The 22,089-nt window shown below is 38.3% G+C and overlaps 2 protein-coding genes across 7 annotated transcripts; both read right to left on the reverse strand.

The window, feature by feature from the left end:
• Positions 1-4,108: 4,108 nt before the first annotated feature.
• LOC106403793 lies at positions 4,109-4,945 on the reverse strand. The gene has a single exon (XM_013844580.1). It carries the CDS (start codon positions 4,943-4,945, stop codon positions 4,109-4,111), a length of 837 nt encoding a protein of 278 aa, XP_013700034.1.
• Positions 4,946-7,113: 2,168 nt separating this feature from the next.
• On the reverse strand, positions 7,114-21,711 carry LOC106404782. 6 transcript variants are annotated; one of them, XM_048760751.1, is made up of 4 exons: positions 18,266-21,711; positions 17,870-18,153; positions 17,501-17,641; positions 7,114-17,092 (listed from the first exon to the last, which is right to left on the reverse strand). In XM_048760751.1, the coding sequence occupies exon 4, from the start codon at positions 12,976-12,978 to the stop codon at positions 10,915-10,917; it is 2,064 nt and encodes a 687-aa protein (XP_048616708.1). In that variant the 5' UTR covers positions 12,979-17,092; positions 17,501-17,641; positions 17,870-18,153; positions 18,266-21,711; the 3' UTR covers positions 7,114-10,914. The 6 variants fall into 6 exon arrangements, with proteins under 6 accessions (XP_048616708.1, XP_048616706.1, XP_048616705.1 ...); XM_048760749.1 differs by having other exon boundaries at positions 17,501-17,646; XM_048760748.1 differs by having other exon boundaries at positions 17,501-18,153.
• Positions 21,712-22,089: the final 378 nt, after the last annotated feature.

Consider the following 22,089-nt stretch of genomic DNA (forward strand, 5'->3'; position numbering starts at 1 on the left):
TATGTCGCAGAACTCTTTGAAGTTGTGGGAGATAAATTGGGATCCGTTGTCTGTGACTATCTCATACGGGAGCCCGTGCCTGCAGAGGATGTTTTTCCAGACGAACTTCTGCACCTCCTTGTCGGTAATGTTGGCGTAGGCTTCTGCTTCCACCCATTTGGTGAAGTAATATGTTAAGACTATGATGAATCTCTTCTGTCGAGAGCTCAGCATTGGCCCGATGATATCCATTCCCCATCGCATGAAGGGGTATGCTGCCGTCAAGGTATGGAGCAATTCCGTCGGGCTGTGTGTGGTTGAAGCGTGTCGCTGGCACTTATCGCATTTCTTGACATAGGATTCGCAATCTGCGTTCATTGTTGGCCAATAGAAACCGAGGCTTTTCACTTTTAGTGCGAGAGCTCGTCCTCCTGAATGATTGCCTGCTGCTCCTTCATGTGTTTCGGCCATGACCAGCCTTGTTTCGTCTCCAAAGATACACCTAAGGAGTACTTTGGTTGCAGTCCATCGATGGAGTGTTCCGTCCATGACGACGTAATGCGCACTGCATCTGTTGAGCTGTCTTGCTTCCCATTTCTCTGTAGGTAGTATCCCGTCGGATAGGTAAGCGATGAATTCCGTTCGCCAATCTTCGAGTTGCACTTCCGTTGTGCGAGGTTCCCCTTCGTCGATGTCCATGGCGTCGGTGATAGATGCTGCAATGGCAAGTTGTTCCGTCGGTGGGCTGATGCTTGGCTTTTCAATCCTATGTATTGGGATTGTCCTTTTCACCTGATCGTGTAGCTTACTCCCAAGGGCTGCGAGTGCGTCCGCACATACGTTCTCTCCGCGAGGGACTTTCGTTAGCTCGAAGAATTCGAAATCTTGTGTGAGATCTTTGACGAGTTTCAAGTAAGCATCCATTCTGTCGTTCTTGACGTCGTAGTCTCCGAGGAATTGACTCACCACGAGTTGGGAGTCACAGTATGCATTGACTCTTTTGGCTTTTACTGCTTTTGCGAGCCGAAGGCCTGTGATGAGAGACTCGTATTCCGCTTCGTTGTTGGACTCCGGAAAATCAAAACTGAACGACTGTCGGATTAGTTCGCCTGTCGGTGACTGGAGTTGTACGCCTGCCCCTGAACCTTTGTTCGTAGATGAACCATCTACTTGCAGTATCCAGTTCAGACTTGGCAGCACAAGATCTTGTTCTAGCTTCGGCGTTAGCTCGATCAGGAAATCAGCGAGAACTTGCGACTTAGCTGCTGTGCGGTTCTTGTACACGATGTCGTGTTCGCTAAGCTCAACTGCCCACTTTGTTAGCCTTCCTGATTGGTTGATATTTTGCATTACCGTCCTAAGGGGCTGGTTGGAGAACACCTCGATAGTGTGCGATTGGAAATAAGGTCTGAGTTTTCTTGCCGAAGTGATGATAGCAAGGGCCATCTTTTCCAAGGTTGGGTATCTCGTTTCCGGTTCCGACATCCGCTTGGTGTAGAAAATAGGTTTCTGTTCGCCACGGTCTTCTCGTATTACGACGCTGCTAACGGCCGAGGAGGTGACGGCAACGTATAAGGATAGAGTGTCCCCGACTTCGGGCTTCGACAGAACTGGAGGTGTCGTTAGGTAATGCTTGAGTTGATTGAAGGCTTCCTCGCATTTTTCGTCCCAGACGAATATCTTATTTCCTGGCAGGAGTTCATAGAACGGGAGACACTTGTCTGTGGATCTTGAGATGAATCTGTTTAGTGCCACAACCCTTCCGGTTAAACGCTGAACCTCGCGGGTGTTATTCGAGCTAGGGAGATCGAGGATTGCCGTTATTTGTTTTGGGTTTGCTTCGATGCCTCGCTGGGTGACAATGTAACCTAGGAACTCTCGGGACGTGACGCCAAAGGTGCATTTCCCCGGGTTGAGCTTCATCCCGTACTCGTTCAGCGTTTTGAAGCAGTCTCGTAAATGGTTGAGATGGTCCTTGGCGCGAAGTGATTTGACCAGCATATCATAAATGTAAACTTCAATAGTGTTGCCAAGTTTGTCGGCAAACATTCTATTGACCAGACGCTGGTAAGTCGCTCCTAGGTTCTTTAGGCCGAAAGGCATGACCTTGTAGCAATACGTCCCTCTGTCCGTTATGAACGCCATTTTCTCGCGATCGTCCGTATGCATCATGATTTGATTGTATCCGGAAAAAGCGTCCATAAATGTTAGGAGCTCGTTACCGGCAGTTGACTCCACCAAACGGTCGATATGCGGGAGAGTGTAACTGTCTTTTGGACATGCTTTGTTCAAATCCGTGAAGTCAACACAAATGCGCCATTTCCCGTTTTTCTTTTTAACGACGACGGGGTTTACTAGCCACTCCGGGTATCGTACTTCGGCGATGAAACCTGCGTCAAGTAACCTGTCAATTTCCTCATTTACTGCTTTGGACCGTTCGGATCCGAGCTTCTGCCTCTTCTGTCGAATAGGCTTGAACGTCGGATCGACGTTTAATTCGTGAGATGTTATTGTGGGGTCTATACCCTTCATATCAGAAGTTACCCATGCAAAGGTTGAGGCATTCTCTTTGCGGAAAGAAATGATTAATGTCTGCAGATCGTCGGAGAGATAAGCGCCAAAGCGCACGACCTTCGATGGGTCAGCTCCATCGATGGGAACCTCGTGGATTTCTTCCTTCTGAGGGTAGATCTTATGTATTGGTTTGGTGACTGCGTTGACGAGAGAAGGCGATTGTTGTAGCTTGACCGCGGCGATAAGTAGCTCTCTCGCGGCCCGTTGGTCCCCACGAATCATCTGCGTCGTTCCATCATTCCCATGGAACTTAACGCATTGGTGATATGTGGAGGGAATGGCTTTCATGGAGTGTAACCAAGGCGTTCCAAGGATTGCGTTGTAGGGCGCCCTAGCCCGGATAACAGAGAACTTAACAGTGCGGGTCACATCACCTGCGTAAACTGGGAGACGAATTGTCCCAATCATCTGTTCCGAGGAGCCATTGAATCCCGTGAGAGTGCGTGAGCAGGGCTTCATGTCTCGCAGGTCGACTCCCATCTTTTCGAGCGTGTCCCAAAAGATAAGGTCGACTGAGCTGCCTGTGTCGACGAGAACCTTCATGACCTGGCATTCGCCAATTCCGATATCGATTAGGAGTGGGTCGTTATGCGGCATGCTGATACCGTGAGTGTCGGCCGCCAAGAAAGAGATTTGATGGTCTGCTTCGACTTGCGAAGGCCACTTTGGGGCGGTGATGGCTTGTCGCCTGTAATCTTTAACTGCTCTTACCGAGTCCCCGCAAGGAGGTGAACCACCCATTATGACGTTGAGGTGCGGGGTGTTCGTAACCTTCATCAATTCCCGTTGCGCTTGTCGTTTCGCTTCGAGGCATGGTCGCAAATCATGTTGCTTGGGCTGACTAAGCTTGGCGCGCAAGTCTTCGGCTTTGGAGTTGATCTGCTCACGTAAATCTGCAGGCTGAGGTTGAAGGTTTAGAGCAGCTCCGGTGCGGGTAGTCTTTCTTACTTTAGACTCGTCGAGGGACGTCCTGAGGTCTGCCTAGTTCTTTTGTACCATTTCGGCCTTCCGCTTCAGAAATGTGCGTAAGTCCTTGGAATCTGTTTTTCTGCCCAATTTTTCGCGCAAGTCCGTTAGTACCGGTGGAATTTCATCATCCGAGGAATCAGCCTGTCGGGGGAGTATCACTTCCACCCGTCGCCGGTTCTTAGGTGGTTTTTCATCAGTTTATTTGCCTTCGAGGTTGAGATTGTTACTGTGGCTTTCTCTGGATAAGTTTGCTCTTCTCTCTGAGGGGCTTTTGCTTGAGATTTCTGAATCTTCTTTTCTTTGTTTTTGCTCCAACTCTTATTGTATTTTGGCTTCTGCGGAGATTCAATCTCGATTTTCCCGCTTTCGATGGATTTGAGGAAGTGTCAGTATAAGACTTTGCAATCGTTCGTATCATGTGATTTGACCTCATGATAGGAACACCATTTACTCGGCTCGACGGCGTTCGAGTTTGCTGGTTCGGGGGAGTTAGACTTTGGCTGGCTGGTATCTCGATCCCAATGATTCCATCCCTTCTCTCGCGCCATTACGGCGGAACCCGATGGTTCTCCGTCATCTATAGCATTCATGTAGCCCTTCTTCTGGTTAGGCTTGCCACTTGTTGGCGCGGTTCTTGATGAGCGTCGTTCGTCCGGGCGGGAGTTTGTTTTCCTGCAGCTTCTTTGGCTGCCTTGGCCCTAGTATCCTCCTCCATTCGAATGAAGTTATTGGATCGAGCGATGGCATCTGGTACTGATCTCGTCGGGTGTCGGTAAAGGTCAGCCCGAAATGGTGACTTAATGTGGAGGGTGTTCATCAACGACTCCACGGCTATATGATCTGGTACGTCGACTTTCGAGACAATGGATTTGAACTTCTCCATAAAATATCCCAAGCTCTGCCCGTTTGCGTGGTTGAGGTTCCAAAGATCCGTGGTGGTGGCTTCTTGTCTAGTAAACATGATGTAATTTTTGAGGAAAGCCGTCGAGAGGCCGTGAAAACTATCAACGGAGTTCTCCTGAAGACCGGTGAACCAGTTAAGAGCGATACCTTCTAGGGTTTCGACGAAAAGTTGACAAAAGCCGGCGTCTTTTTCCTCATCAGAGAGGTTCGTGCGTCGCATCGCGATATTGAAGGATATGACGTGAGCAGAAGGGTAGGATACACCGTCAAAGGTTGGAAGACGGAGCTTTTCCATCTTTCGGAGGCGGACCTTCGTTATCTTTTCGGTGAACGGTGTCCGGAGAGATTCTGCTAGGACTCGCTCGATCTGTGGGGCGGATGTGGTGACATGATGGATCTTGGAGTTTATATCCAGCACCGACTGTTTCAGCGCGGCGAGCTTGTTTATCGTCTGCGCATCAAGACCCACCGGGGTTTGGGCCACGTCATCATCGGCGACATCTTGGTTGGCAGTCTGCATTGGTGCTGCACCAGTCGCTCTCTCTGTGTTAAACAGATGTCTTTGGTACTGCGCCGTCGAAGCTTCCACGTTCGCAGTGAGGGGGGGGCTAAGATCTTTGCAAGCGCTGCGATTTGGTCGGTCGCCGCTTTCTGGGCTGCGTCTTGCTGCGCAAGGCGCGCCATGATAGTTTCTATAGAAGCGGGTTGGAGTGGTGTCGGAGTCACGTGGAAAGACGCCGGCGTTACTTCAGCGGCTTCACGATCTTCTCCAGAGGAAGAGCCGTCGTTACTCGTCGCCATCTTGTCGACGTTACTTTGCTAAGACCCCATGGTGGGCGCCAACTGTTTGATCGGGAAACGGTATGGAACGAGAGAACGTTCGGTTTTAGAAGTGGGTTTAAGCAAAGACGTCTTATTAATGGTAGGAAGAGCGTTTCGTCGGTTACAAGGAAAGGAAATACGTAAAAGGAAAGGTACCGGAGCCTCGAAGGCTTTATCGGAGAGATACAACAAGGCGAGATAACAAAGGTAAAACCCTAATCTAGCCGCCCAGTGGGTATCAGTGATTTTGGATCCCCCTTACGTTGCCTTTCCTTCCCCTTTTATAGCTGACCTCACGCTCTTCCGTGGCCTAGTTTGTGTCGTCTCTGTGGGCTTTAACTCGCTGGGCCGAGAAGTCCACATTGTCTCGTGGAGTCGTTTTCTCGGGGTGTTTAGTCAAGAAGCCCATCGAAAGCTCTCTCACATTACGCCGAGAGATCGACCCTTCAAGCCGCCGCGTCGAGCCAATGCTCCGCTTCATGTGGGCCGGGCCGTCTGTTCTTCGATCCTTGAGGGATGGTCGAATTTACCATCTACACCTGCTGACTCACATTGCCATTAATAATAACTCAAAGGAGTCTTTTATTTCCATTGAAGGAAAACAGAATTATTACTTTGGAAAGTTCCAAAGAGATGCTCGTCACGGCCTTCAAGATCACAACCAAAACTACTGATTCCCTGAGACAAACGATGAATCAAATGGGAAACAAAGTCATGGTGAAACTACCTAACGTCATGGTAGAACAAGGTCATGGTGAAACAAAGCCTTGTTACTGTCCTCGTGAGCTACCTAACGTCATGGTAGAACAAGGCTTGAAGAGATGTTACTTTAAATTGGTTGTAGCCGACGCCTCAATGCCTCTCGTTCTAATGAGCCATAACTGAGTATGCAAAAAAAAAAGAGAATGGAACAGAGGACTAGATCGAATCCAGTACCCATACGACGAACCAGAATAGAAAGAAACTCTTGTGCTTGAACATATTACGAAACCACCGATCTGAAACTTAATCAAGGAAGGAGCTAGCTCAAAGGGATTGGCTATTTCGAAGCGAACGGACGGCTAGGGTTCAGATCAGACGACAGCAGGAAACCTCTGTTTCAGAAATGTAACCGGAGGGATCAAAGCCGTATGAGCTTAATCGGAACCTAGGTGACTGCGGAAAGTGGAAACGGAGTAGACGACACCAGACAGACGAACTCAACTTATGAGTTTATTGGATGTTATATTTTAATGGATTTGAAAATCCAAACTAAATATAGTGTTATATGATTTTCAAACTCGTATTAAAATCATGTATTATTTATTTAATAATTCATAAATTCTATATCAAATCAAGTGTTATTCATTTGTACGGATTTACTTAGAAATTTGGTTTTATAATGGATTTGAATGTATTTGTTTGGATTTTTTTGTTAAAAATACAAAGACTCAGATCCGAGGGAAAACCTCCGAAAAAATTTTAAAATCTGTATATTTTACTTGGATTTATAAATACTACATGGATTTATAAATCAATCAAAATATATAAACCAATAACACCTCCCAAGATCTCAATGGAGATTTTGATTTGGAGCCACCGTTTCCTAAAAATGGCATAAGCTATTTTTTTGCCCTATAATCATAAATCTCAAAAATTAACCAAAAAAGAAATTCAATAAATGTGTTATTGGTTTATATATTTTGATTGATTTAGAAATCCATATAGTATTTATAAATCCAAGTAAAATATGCAAATCCGGAGGTTTTTCCTCAGATTTGAGTCTTTGTATTTTTAACTAAAAAATCCAAATAAATCCATTCAAATCCATTATAAAATAAAATATATTAGTAAATCCGTACGATTGAATAACACTTGATTTGATACAGAATTTATGAATCATTAAACCAATAACACATGATTTTAATACAGATTTGAAAATCATAGAACCAATAACACTAGATTTAGTTCGAATTTTCAAATCCATTAAAATACAACAACTAATAACCCCTACTAAACCTTTCCATGTTAATGAAAAAGTGCAAAAATATGTTCTTTAAACCATGTGGAAGCCCCCTTGTTCCAATAGTTTGACTAAGAGTTCATTAATACTTCTACACCAGCAGGTCTAGGTTTCAATTCCCGGAGAAAACGATTTATTAAACAATTATGCAGGCTACAAATGAAAGGCTTACAATGGATCTTCAACATGGTGTAAGTAAACTCGGTCAGGCGTGATCTTCGTAGAACGGCTCAGGTGATGCAGTTAGGCGTAGATCCTTATAAAGCAGGTAGTATTGTCGGTTGTCGGATCGTCTATGTAATTTTTTTCATAATTGTAATATCATAATAAATCAGCGTTAAAAAAAACTCATGTAGAATGGTTTCAACACCCTCATTTTCTCCTTTTAACATTTCACATCATCTTCTCTTTCTTCCACCTCATTTATTCAACACCCACTTCATTTTAAACTTCTATAATGGTTTGTTTTAAGAAATTCAACACTCTACTCCACAACTTTTAAGTCATATTTTTTTTTTCTTACAATATAATAATTACAATATAATAATTACATATTAATAATTAACTTAAAAACTAAAATAACATAACTTTTAACACACTTGATAGTTGCTTATAGTAAAAATGATGTTTTTCTGTATCCAAACGAAATGAGAGTAGTCTTTATTTATAGATAAAAAAAATCTTGAATTTTGATATAATTTTCATATTTAAAAAAAAAAATTATTATATAATAAATGTATTCAAATTATTGGGTGGGGATAAAAAACAAAAGCAATTTGCCGAGCCAATGAGAATGTAGTATTTAAATCTTATCCATATTTTTTCAAAAAAAATTGTGATCTGCTGCGCGCGCACTAAATGTTCATGGCCAACCACAATGCGACACGTGGCACGATAGTCCACAATTTTTTTCTTTCAGCTGTTGAAACTATACATGTTGATACAACGTCATTTACAACATCCTCATTGTATGGGATATTGTATGGGATTAAACCGTTGAAAGAGGATTTCAACACCCTCATTTAGTATTTCCATAGTTTAACTACTAAATTATGCAGCCTCGTTGTCCCTTCCTCTTCCTATGATAATCCATAAACAAAACTCAAGCTGAATCATGCATGAAATAGAGAGTATTTCTTTGAGAATCAGAGAAAATAAATTTAAATAAAAATAGTCATAAAACTAAATCGATCTTTGACCTTTTTGCTACATTCAAGAACCAACAAAAAGAACGAAGAGATAAAACAATTAAGAAAAATACAAAAGATGATTAGTTAATACATGAATAATTATATAGCCAGTGAAACTGTTTGGATCGTGCAATGAAATTAGGAGTAGTGGAATTCTTTATTGTTAGAGAGTTATTTTGCTTACAATTCTTTATTTTGCAATTGGTTCAGATTTTTACAGTTACATGAATAATTAGAAAAAAATTGTTTGTAGTTTTTAGACTAGTTTTTGGTTTTTGTTCTTTCAAAAACCATTTTTCCTCCGATCAAGTTTTAGCTTTTAGTTTTTGTTTTTGTAAAACCATTTCATTTGCCAATTAAATTTGGGTAGCCTTCTTTACACCCCTCCCCCTCCCCCAAACTACTTAAACTCACACCAAACCCCCCTAAACTTTTAGGCTCATTAAGAAACCCCCTAAACTAATTTGCTTCATTAGTTTTCTCCGTTAAGTATTTTTCCTGAATTAATTCCACATATCGTATGATTTCGACGTGATTGCGTTTAGTTTCATAAAACGCGATCAGACAAATCACGTTGACCCTAAGACTACCCGATAATCTCCCCACCCAACCGTAGGACCCGACTTAAGTTAAAAGATCTGAATATGAAACTCTCGACATAATTTCGCCCTCAATTGCTCTGAAACTAGGGTTCATACTTCATCTCTACGAAAAGAAGCTTAAGGAAGCTTCATAGAGATTGTTTTTTAGTTTAAGATTTGAATTTTTCTTCCAACATAAAAGAGAGCAACGATCTACAATATTCTTTTTCTTTTTTTTTTATGAACACGATCTAAGGTATTCTATGTAAGTTTTCTCATATGTTTTTTGTTTTGGATTATTTGTGGTTTGGTGGATGTTTCAGTTCCCTTTTGTTCCAGGACCTATGTCTAAAGCTATAGATTACCGAAGAACTTTAGTTACAAGCTCCAAGAAATTTTTATTCAATGCAAGTGGCAGATGAACCCGGGATGGTCTTGCAGGCTAAAGTTAGAGCGTTCCAAGCTGCAACCATGTCAAGAAAAATTCTTCTTCTTTTGTGGCTTTTACTATTGAATTTTTGAGATTGCACATTATTCTGTCCAGAGTTCTATAATCTCAATTGGGCTGTGTTCTGTGTGTTAGAAAATTTTGTTGCTTACTTATTTCCCATAAAACAACAGAAAAGAGACAAAGGGATCATCTCGTTTGTAAGGAGTCACTTTGTTGTAGTGACATAGTTTGTTTTATAAACGTAAACATTTGTAAACTTGATTATGTTAAACGTAAGCCATAACAGTCATCACAATAACTTGAAGATTATTAGTCTATGGTGATGATTGTTTGTTTGGTTTCTAGATTTTAGATTTTGGTTTTTGGTTTTTAGTTTTTGGTTTTTGGATTTTAGATTTTGGTTTTTGGTTTTTGATTTTGCAGTAGATTTTAGTTTTTGAAAAACATGAATGGTAATTTTAGATTTTGGTTTTTAGTTTCTGGATTTTGCTTATAAAATAATAAAATAAAAATATTATCAATAGTAAAATATTTACTATGGAAATAATAAAATATAATATCATTACCAAAATATAAATAAGCTTATTTGAAAAAACAGCAAATAACACAAAATTTAATTCTATGTTTAAACATAAGTTATATATACTTTATTTTATAATTAAAATAATAATTTTAAATCATATTTTTATTTTTTAACTATCTTTTTAAAACATAAGTAAAATGATAGATAAAAAACAACGTAGTCCAAAAGCTAAGAAAATAGAGATTTTGGTTTTTGTGTAGAACTAGGTAGTTATTTGAAAAACTAGTTTCCCTAATTTTTAGGGAATCACTTTTAACAAAATCTTGATTGGCAATTAAAGTGGTTTTTCAAAAACAAAAGCCAAAAACCATTTTAGAAACTACAAACAATCAACCTGAGAACATCAAAAGTGTCAAACAACATGTTCACATGTCATCCTCTGGATTCATCGTAGACAACGTCTAATATAATTTTTTCGTATAAAGGAAAATATTCAAAGTCAACACAAGGAAAAATGGTTTACTAAAAATTCTCAGAAAACATCATTTATAGGATCACAAAGTTATTAAAATAACCATAAGACACAAAACTAAACAAGAATTATTAAAACTCCCAAAAGTCATCATTCATAGATTTGGTTTATTATAAGAACATTCATAAGTCACCATCCTTCCTTAGTTTATGCGTGACTGTGATGGCTGCGTTAAAGCAACGAACTCTGGTTCTGTAACAGTTCCAACATCCTGTAAAACATAACATATGACATAACACCAGTAGCATAAGTTATTAAATATTCACTTGACAATATCCAAATCTAGACACTAAAAACATTCACCTGCTCGATTGTTTCTCCTGTCTTCTTTATTTTCTTCTTTGGGTGTATTTTGCAGCCGGCTGCGTTGTGTCCAGCTTCCCCGCATTTAGAACAGTGGATGGTTCGCCCCCCCCCCCCTTCCTAGTGTTTCTGTTTGCTTCTTCTTCTTTGGCGATTCATGCTTTCCTTTGAATCTCGGAAACTTTTTTTGATTCTTCTTTTTCTTCCGTCCAGGGAGTATAGGCTCCGGAGCTTCGACTATTAACCTGTATGTACCATTCATCCAAAAGCGTGGTCCTCTAACGGTGTTGATAGAGTCATTGTATGTCATCCGCCATATAGAAGTGGAAAAGAATTCAGAAACATAATTTTCAACATCTAACCCAGCATCTATCATCGCTCCATAAGCATGTTCACATGGAATTCCCGTTATCTGCCACTTCCCACATGTGCAGGTCATCCTTGTCGTGTTTACGTCATATGAACAGCGATAAAGACTAACCTCAAAAACTCCATGAGTACAAGGAGTCGTTATACACTTTTCAGCGTCTTCCTTCTCCGATTCAAGCATCTTAACCACATATTTTGTGAATTTCTCTGCGCGCCTCTCAGATTTCTTATTTCTTTTAGCTATTCTAACCATTGCTTGCCTTCTAATAGTTTCCAAAATAGGCACAACTGCCTTAGCTCTTGCTGCAAGAATGGTGGCATTAAATGACTCAGTTGCATTGTTGTCGACATCCTCACATAAGCTTCCAAGCATATAATATGCCAACGACCAAGTCTTTGGTTCCTTCTTCATCACGTCGTCATACAAAGACATGTTGTAGTCTTTCAGATTCTGGAGTTCTGCCTTGTACTGTGTCTTATTGTAGGCCCATGCTAGATTCCAAACCATTGGTTTCAGAAAATCTTTGTTCTTATGCTTTTTCTTTAAATTGTCCACAATATGTTTAACACATCGTCTGTGCTCTGCATTAGGTAATTCAGCCTTCACTGCACTGATCAGACCCTGAATCAAATAATAATGGTGGTGTATTAGAGATATTAGCATATGTGATATGAGAAAGTCCAGTAATGAGATGCTTACCTTTGAGCCATCAGAAATAAGAACAAATCTGCTCCCATCACCGAGAACTAAATCAGCCTTCAGCCGTTGAACAAACCACAACCAGTTATCCGAGTTTTCAGTTTGTACTACAGCCCAAGCAACCGGATAAATCTGATTATTTGCATCACGACCAACAGCAGTAAGCAATATCCCTTTTACATCAGATTTTAAAAAAGTTCCATCTAACCCTATGATTGGCCGACAATACCCTCTCCATGAACTTCTAAGTTTCTCAAAACATACGTAAAAGCGATCAAAAACATCCTTACCCGCAGCATTGCAAGACGTATCGAGCACAACAATACTACCTGGGTTTGTCTTCTCGATCTCTCTCACATAACCTTGGAGATGAGCAAATTGGTCTGCATACTCTTTTTCCAGACATTTCAAAGCAAGTAGTCTTCCTCTCTGGCACTGATTTCTTGATGCAACTAGTTTCCAAATATCCTTAATCTGCTCTTGGATTTTTTCTGGCATCAAACCACTGTCTTCTCTCAGTTTATCCAGAAAAATCCTTGCTATTACATGACTGTTCAAAAGCTTGCACTTCCCGTTAGGAGTACAACTATGGTACTTGTATCTTGTTTTCACCAACCAACACTGTCTCGGCTTATCATATGAGCAGTATACCCTCCATTTACATTTACCTCCAATACCACACTTAAAACTAAGCTTTGTCTTATCCCATCTGTTTTGCACAATGTTTCTCGCCTTACTCAAAGCATACTCTAATACAGCCTCTTTGAACTCGAAACCTGAGTAAAAAGTTGTTCCAATAGACAATCTGTCAAAAGACTTGTTTTTCATCCTTCTATCTCTTGCAACAAACTCGTCCTCTTCTTCATCTGAGCTTTCTGGAATTGTCATGCGACCAATGAACTCCTCATCAACAAAATCAGCAACTGATTGCTCAATCTCATGTTCATATCGATCAACAGCCTCTTCTTCATCTTCACCATTATCCTCTTTAGCATAGATGTCGTTCGCCACTTTGTCATCTCTGTTTACATCTCCTATTTCCCCATCATGTCTTAGATCATTCTCAGTGTCCCTATACATAAGCAATAAAGAATCATATAATAGAAACAAATAATCCTCTGGTGAGTCAAAGAACGTGATCAATCAAAATAACAATAAATAATCACCTTGCAAGTTGTGAGGCCTCATTCTCCATCTTTAATAAATAGAACCTTCACCTAGTAGCTCTGTCTTTCTCCAATTCGTTACATGTGCTTTACGAGAGTGGCGTAAGGTTGTTTTTTTTTGGTCGAAAGTGGCGTAAGGTTGTTTAAGGTCGTGTAAGGTAGGGTTTGTCAGCGTAGGTTTTTCTATAAACGTGTCGGGTCTTTTTGTGTGGATCATGGATCAAAAAAAAAAATTTTGGATCGGATAAAGGGTAATCGTTATTTTTAAACGCGTTTTTAATTTCTAAACGCATGTACTCTTATATAAGAAAAAATGTGTAATTAACTTGAAATAAATAGTTAGGTGGATATTTGATGAATCATTTAATTTTGTGGGGTTAGGAGAAGAGCTTAAAAGTCTAGGGGGATTGACTGTGGGTTTAAGTAGTTTGGGGGGGCATAGAGAAGTCACCCCATTAAACTTTCTAACAAATAGATTCCCTAAAATTTAGGGAAACTAGTGATAGACGATTTGACCCAGTTTCACCCATGGTTTATAGGTGTTTTTACTACTAACTAGTGGTATTCCGGCGCGTAGCGCCGGGTTCGTATGTTTTATTCTTACATGAATTTACAATTCATTTTATGGTCTTATTAACGAAATTATGTTCAAAAATATGAAAATGAAAATATGTTAAAAGAAAATGATATATTTTTCTGGATTCATTTGATAGTGGTTAACGATCTAGTGTATTACTTTGTTTTGAAATTACTTATTTTAAAGTGGAATAGCATAAGTAGTTGTGACTAATCGATTCAATAACAGTAGAATCAAAAGCCGATAATCGTAACAAATTTTATTTAGTTGGAATTTAAACATAAGGTAAAGTTGATTTTTATTTAGATAACACATTTATACTGTTAAGTACCATGTGGACAGCATATAAAAAGAACGGCATTTGAAATTTTATTTTAAAGACTAATCTGAATTTAAACATGTGTAATGAAGTTTTGTTCATATATTCTTCTTATTTTTATATATAAGAATTAAGGATTGTTGTTTATTTTTAGAATCAAGGATTGTTGTTTATTTTTAGAATTAATCGTTTTACAATTTTTTATATTCTAAAGTAGTTTTGTTTCAATTGTCTGTCAAATATTTGTTCATACATTGTCCATTATAATTATTGTAATCTTCTGGGGTATGTTTATTTGATTTATGGGAACTTAACCTCATCATCTTATGCGGTTAGTAATTTTTCTCAACAATAAAGTTGAAGTGGGACAATGTGTTTTTTGTCTAAGCATTTCTATTTTATTTATTGTGGATTTAGGCTTCATGAAATATAATGGGTGGCATTTGTTTAGTTTAAATGGTTGGTTGTATGTTTGGTTTGGTTCATTATTTCTCATAGTTTTGTCTCAATTACTTCATGATTTCTTGGATGTGTTGTGGTAATGTTTGTTTCAATATTTATGTATGCTTATTTATTGGTATTCTATTAGTCAGGAAAAAGTTATTGGTATTCTATTATTATTATTTTTATTTTGAGAACGAAAGTCTATTCTATTTCTTAAATTTGAAGTTATTTGGTTAACCAGACCGGAATAAAAAAACTAATAAAATAATTTTTTTTGTGGAAATACTTTAGTGTCCTAGCTAAACATAATTTTAGATTAAATAATAGTAGTATAATGTAATTTCTACAGAAATTCTGTATATTTTTTAATATTATATATGCCTGATGAATTTTCATAGTTTTCTTGTAATAAAATAACACTACATAATAATGAACTGTTAAACAAAAAAATATCTAAAAAATAAAGATATGTTGGAGTTTTATGTCGCCATTATTGTCTTGTTGAATTTGACTTAGCACTGCTCTCATCTAAAGTGTTTTTTTACTGCTTTTATGTACTTTATTTCGCTAAATTTGTTCGTTTGATGCAAGTACGACGAAGTTCTTAAGCAAAAAAAAAAGAAGGTATGACAGAGGTTGGAGAAAAGAAAACTTCATATCACCATTATTAATCAAATCTTTATCTTTAGGGTACTATGCGTCTTCTGCGCTTTATATTCTTCAACTATTGAGTCTTTGCAATTGATCTCCGGCCTTCCCCCAGTACTTTTTTCTCATTAGATAGTATATTACCAAATTGCTAACCAAATCTGATTGCTTTCTCTGCCGGTACTTTCATTTCAGCATATGGAGACCATGTATTTAATGAGTGAAAGAGAAGTGAATGTCCAAAATATCAAAGAAAACGCATCGAATACTGTATGTTGGTTTGGTCATGTTGCAATCCCCCTTTACAGATGGTCGGTTTTGCACACTCGTATAACTACAATAGATCCTTCTTCTACATAACTACACTAATTAATCATGATTTCTAAAATGTAAATTGTATAAAAATGATAAATTAATTATAAAAATGTGTATAAATATATAAGGGACAGTCTGATTGGAACAAAAAAAAATACAACAGTCTGGTTCTCTTTTCGGATGTAGCTCGTTATGTTAATATGTGATTCGTTATGTTTTTGTTTTCGAGAAACTTTATTTTTTGAGAAAAAAAAAATAAATTCACATATTGACCTTTGTGTTGTCATTATGGTATAATAACGATTAGCTAATTTGCCAATTTGTTTGCGAGAAGAAAGAAATATTGTTCTCTCACTTTTGTCTTCAATATTTATGTGAACTTATGCATCATTGCGGACTCTATCATATATTAAATTTGGTATAATATTTGAATTTGAGAAAATATGCAAGTGATTTTATGAACAAAATTGTTTTTCAGGTCAATATTACACGTTTTTGCATATGTAATACCTATCAGAAAATTGTAACAGTTAAATTACACTGAAGAAAATGCATACAAAAAATTCAACAACTCTAAATTCAGCATTATCGAAAGCTTTAGCCAACATTAGGATTTGAGGTTTCATATAAAGAAATCAATGAAATCTCTCATTCTACAAAGTTAGGGATCCCTCTCATAATAATCAAACTCCGTTGACACAACCTCATGAATATAGAAAATGAAACTGTTTATTAGATTGTGTCAAAATTCCACTGTTCGCAAATAATTGAGCGGCAATCGCTACTTCCCGACGACGGTCGGGATCCCTCTCGTTCTGGAGGAGCAATCCCCTTTTTTTACCTTGAATTGGTCAAAATACTCAGACTTTCTTACTTTTCGTGGTGGATTAGATCCAGTGACCGGGGGTCTATGGTTAACCGGTGCTCTCCGAACCAAGATAGATAGTCTCCTATCACTAGGCTCACCAACCTGGATATAAATTAGTACTAGAGAAAAAAAGGCTGATGTTTTTCACTCACTCAGATATAACAGAAAAATCTACTAATTAGTCCTATATTAATTGGCGTCAGTTTAATATGAATATTCTCTAAACCAAGTAATGTAACCATTTATATGGTGTGTACCTCAATTTCATTGGCTTCTTCAAGTTTAAATTAGGAATCATATAATTGAAAGCGAGATCACTAAAATAAGAAAGTTATTCAAAACTGGAGTATACACAGAAGAACGTGTATGGAATTATGTGGACTTAACGCCTCATCTGAAGTGTTAAAATTCACTTTTATTTGGCTGTTCTACACCAACGGTTTTCTTCCAAGACGCCCTACGTTCTATTCAGTCTAAAGAGGGTTCAAGGAAATCATGTAACCATGACTATGGAGTAAGAAAAAGCTAAAAAAAGGTTGGTCTTTTCTCGCATATTTTGTCTCTTGAGGTTTGGATGTCAATCAAAAAGGAAATTAAATATATTCCTACAACCTGAAGTTACAATGATATTCATAAATTTACTCGGCCTAATATATAACAAAAAATCAAAAACTTTTAAACAAAACAGAAAAAATGGAATTTGATTTATTATATGACTTCTCTTCTTGATAATTCCCGTGTGTTCAATAATTGTCACCCAAACTTTGACTCTGCATTTGCATTGCTCCCAAGGGTCTTAGGATCTCACTCAAATGCACCAATGAACAGCTTAAAAAGTATTTGGGAAGCTTTATTTCCTGATGACATGCAAGGAAAAACTCACCAATCAATATTGTAAAATAACGGGAAAATGAATTACAACGCGTGGAAGTGGTATCATGCACTTTCTCGATGTCTCAAGAACAGAAGAATACATTGAAACAACAATATAGCTTCAAGCAACCCATTTCAAATGATAATTTAATTTGAATGTGCCTCTACGAAATATTCAAACAAAATCCATTAGCAACCAAAATCTTGCTACAACTGTTGTTTCGTCCGAAATTTTCTCTCATCACCGTGAAAATTGAAAAATGCATTTCATGTCCTAGATCAACATAACAAAGTGCTTTCACGAAGCATATAAAAGAATAGATTTAATAATAAATTTGAAAACCTGTGATGTAGCTGAAAATTCATATGCAAAACAAAAGCCAATGTCTTACCTTGTAAGTTTGTCTATCTTGTTCTTTGGCGTGAATCTCTGGCTTCGTCTCCTCTTACTCAGACTCGAAAATCCTGGATCTTGCTCTTTCTTCTCCAGTCGATCTCTCACAGTCACCACCTCCTGACGCACATGTCCACAACTACTCTATGACAAGGAACAAAACAATAAAAACTCATCAGCTAATTGAAATTAATAAAGAAGAAGGAGGAAGTTCAAGCAATCAATAGAATCTGTCTCTGTATTGTAACTCCAATTGAAGAAGGTATGGTGGTTGATGATCTTCAAGATCCCCTGGTTAAACAGATTGACAAACTACATATACATGATATTGAGAAGACGACAGTATGTAAAAGATACAAATACAAACCTTCAATTGACCAATGATACACATAAGTTTTTGTGGCCAGCCCCATCATCTTTGGTGTAATCCATTTCCAAAAATGGGTACAACAAAACATGGGTAGTTAACATCCAATCCAAACATAAAATCAAGACCAGCAAACCAGACTCAAAGTGTACAACAAATAATAGAATAACAAAAAGTTTGTTTCGACTCAGTCATCTGATGTGGTTTCTGCTTATCAAAGGATTGGGACAACATCATTATATAATAGCTAAGCCGGTGCCGGCTCGGTTGTCTTCTGAGGTTACCTAGAAAGATGAAGAGGTCGATGGACAAGTGGGTTAACACGTTAATGGACGGATTTAAGGAGCAAATAAATGAAAACCAATGCAGTTATAGGGTTTTCGCAAGAGGCATCACCTCAAGAGAAGGGAAGCGGCGGCAGAATTTGTTTGTCGATTTACTAAGATGATGCAACCTGCAACCCTATAGACATTGGGCCTGAACAATATAGCAGAAACACGATAGGCCCACGAAGCAAAAGAAACAAATGATTCGTAAGTTAATATATGGAGCTGCCACGTGTCATAATTCGCCATCTTCTCCTTGATGACGTGGACGCACGAGGAGAGAAACAAGTCTGTTTTATTGTTATAGATAGATTATTATATTATAGAGTCAATTTATTATATTTATAAGATCAAGAGTGATTTGTAGATAAGTGATGATTTTGGAGCATTTTAGAGATATTTGGGACAAGCAACCGAGATGACCATCGAGCTCGACCATCGGTCGATATTGAGGAACAAATATCGATCGATGTTCACATCAGAACATCGATCGACAGCGAAGCGCGCATAAAGCTTGTTTGGTCACAGCCGACTTGAAGCCCAAGTCTTCACCATTTTACAATATTACCCCTGACGATTTTTAACCTAATTATATAAGCTTTTCTACTATGTTAGAGGCAAAGTGTGCTTTTCTTGTGTTTCTAGTTTTTTATTATTAGCAAAGGTTTTTAGGATTTTGATAGATTGGAGAGAAGATCCAAAGTTATAATTTGTGATTGGAACTCCATTAATATCTATTTACTATTCTAATGAAGTTTTCTTACCTAATTGATGTTATGAATTACTTAGCCATGTCTGAGTAGTTCCATTGTTAGATTTAGGGTTTAAATAGGTTATGAGGGATTAGCCCCAGCTATAGATTGCTGAGTTGTGATAATAGTCATTAGGTGTGCAGGTTTAAGCTGAGGCATTGCAAACGTTTCATCACGGCGAAATGCATTGACAAACAATGTAGTTGGAGGGTAATAGCTAAGAAACTCAGTGATTCTCCTACTTATAGTGTGAAGAAGGCAATTTTGGGACATGTATGCACTTCCGACGTTCGAGGACAGTACAAAAAACATGGTACATCAAAAGTGTTTGCAACGCTTTTGCGGTCAAAATACGAAAGACTCCACTGTGGACCTTGTGCAATGGAACTTCTGGAAGTATTGCGAACGGAATTCAGCTATACATGCACATACAGGAAAGCTTGGAAAGCGAAAGAACTAACAATTGCGTCTGCACAAGGAACAAAAGAGGAGTCTTACAAGATGCTACCACAGCACATCCACGTATTTAAATACGCAAATCCTGGAACAATCACCGATATTAAAACCGAAGTGGATAAAGAAGGAAAAACAAGGTTCAAGTATGCATTCATGTTGCTGAAGGCATGTATCGATGGGTGGAAGCATCTGCGGAAGGTCCTTGTGGTGGACGGCACCCACATGTACAGGGTGTTTGCTTACTGCCAGCGGGCAAGACGCAAACAGCCATGTATTCCATGTTGCTTTCGCAGTAGTGGATAGCGAGAACATGGATTCTTGGAAGTGGTTTTTCTAGAGGTTGTCAACTATTGTAGAAGATAGCTATGAATTAAGTATAATTTCCGATAGATGCGCCGCAATTTTTGCAGCTAAAGAGAAATGGTATCCACGTGCACACCATTGTATTTGTCTTGTACACCTTCAGTGAAACGTGTATGACAAGTATAAAGGGCTGCAACAGAAGGATATGGCCGGCAGAGCAGGGGAAGCATTCAAGGTCTCAGAATTTAATAAGCTCTATGAGCTTATAAAGCTTACTGATTGGAGATGTTGGGATTATTTGGAGAAAATCGACCGCAAGTTGTGGACACGTTCACATTTCGAAGGGAAGAGTTATAACATGATGACTTCAAACATTGCTGAATCTTTGAATAATGCTCTGATTCCAGTGCGTGATAGTCCAAGCCGCATGCGGTCAACCCGAGACCACTCTCCACACCTCTGACATGCTGCTATTATTTGCTGAGACCTTGGACAAACATCAATATCCACACTCATCAACTCCCAGAAACAAGCCATCTCATCTGTCACCCCTACATCTAGATTGTCTAGGTTCTCAGTATATTCGCAGTTTAGACCAGTGAGGTGCTCGAACTCAATTAGGGAAAACCTCAATGGTTCTGGACCAATAAGACACCATAGCTCATACTTCTTCTTGATATCGAGCTGGAAACAGAGCATGTAACGAACCAGCCTTGACTCCCATCCAAAGTTGAACTCCCGAAACTTGATGTACACTCCCAACCTTGAATTTTCCATCTCCTCCCATTCATCATCATGTAGAGCGGCCTTTACAGAAGGAAGCAACTTTGGGTCATCGGTATGATACGCAATGCTTTTCGATGGAATGGGCTCTTCCCTTAAGGTGAACATCCTCTTCGGAAGTTCTGGTAATTCCATTTTACAGCCTGCAAAACATTGAAAAACCAAAATTTCAAACACAAACTGAGCATAACAAACAAACCAACATGCGAAGACTTTTGGAAGACTTCCGGAAGACTTTATAGTCTTTCGAAAGTCTTCATGAAGTCTTTGGAAGTCTTCCGTAATATCTCCGGAGTCTTTCGAAGTATTCCAGTAGAAGACTAATCAAATCGAGAGAAACCCTTGTACATCGAACAAATGGGTGAACTGACAGTCGGAAAGCGGAGAAGTTGAGGTGCAAAACAGAGAACGGTCACCGACGACAGCTTTGGTTACAGATTTGCCAAACTCGACAGGAAAGAAGAAGTCACGACGGAGAAACGAACGGTTTCAGTTCAGAAATGATTCAACAGCAAAGAGAAACAACTTACTGGAAGTGGAATTCGACTACAACAGAAACGGTTTCAGATCTGAAAAAAAATCAAGCGGGTTAGTTTAATGTACTAAAAAACACTTCGGCGACGAAGGAGAAACAAGATTCACCAGAAAAAAAAACAAGATTACCAGAGGTGAAAAGGACAGAGAAGAGTTTCGCCGGAAATTGCCTTTATAATCGCCATTGAAATCGCCATAGAAATCGCCTCTAAGCAAACATCTAGGGTTTTCGCGTTTTTACAAAAAAAATTCTAAGAAACACCGAAAAGTGAAAAAAATACTATTTATATGTCCGTAAATTATCAGCTTAGGTTAAATATATGTTGGTGTATATTCGGTTATGTTAAAATTGAATGTAAAATTAAGGTCCGATTCGGTTTAGAAGTTACGAAGTCTTCTAATATAAATTGCACTGGAAGACTTCTCAAAAAGTCTTGTAAACCATTCGTTAAGAAGTCTTCTGGAAGTCTTCCAGACCCTATAATCAAATAACTATGCAAAATCCACTTTCTTAAACTTAAAAGAAATTTACAAAGTATTTAAATTAAGTTATTATATAGTCACTAAACACATAAATGTCAAGTTAAAAAAATTAAAAATATATATAAGATTTCAAAATCTTCCTCTAAAAATACCAACACTACTACAACATATGTTACCAAATCCGAAACCAAAAGCTATCATGACTCAAACTACATTCACTCATCTATGTTAAAAATAATTTAATTTTAGTAAAACTAAATTTCCATCATTTATAAATTCTTATTAATACATGATTTCAATTTTTTCTCTTTGGAAATATTTTCTTATAAAATTTACTAATTACTTTTAATATCTAATACATGAGCCCTAAAAGACTTCTGGAAGACTCCGATTTAGGCGGAAAATCTAAATTCTTCTAAAATTTAGCTGGGAACCCTAAATTCTACTAAAATTTAGGCGGGATGTGTTCGAAGACTTCCTAAGAAGCCTTCCGCGAGTCTTCCAGACCCTATAATCAAATAACTAAGCGAAAAAACACTTCATTAAGCTTAAAATATACTTATAAAGTGTTTAAATCAAGTTA

Source organism: Brassica napus, chromosome C6 (genome assembly GCF_020379485.1).
Source record: "Brassica napus cultivar Da-Ae chromosome C6, Da-Ae, whole genome shotgun sequence".
Taxonomy (NCBI): Eukaryota; Viridiplantae; Streptophyta; class Magnoliopsida; order Brassicales; family Brassicaceae; genus Brassica; species Brassica napus.

Excerpts from the sequence above, each read along its gene's own strand:
- LOC106403793 (XM_013844580.1), bottom strand. The coding sequence starts at position 4,945 with ATGCAGACTGCCAACCAAGATGTCGCCGATGATGACGTGGCCCAAACC.
- LOC106404782 (XM_048760751.1), bottom strand. The coding sequence starts at position 12,978 with ATGTATAGGGACACTGAGAATGATCTAAGACATGATGGGGAAATAGGA.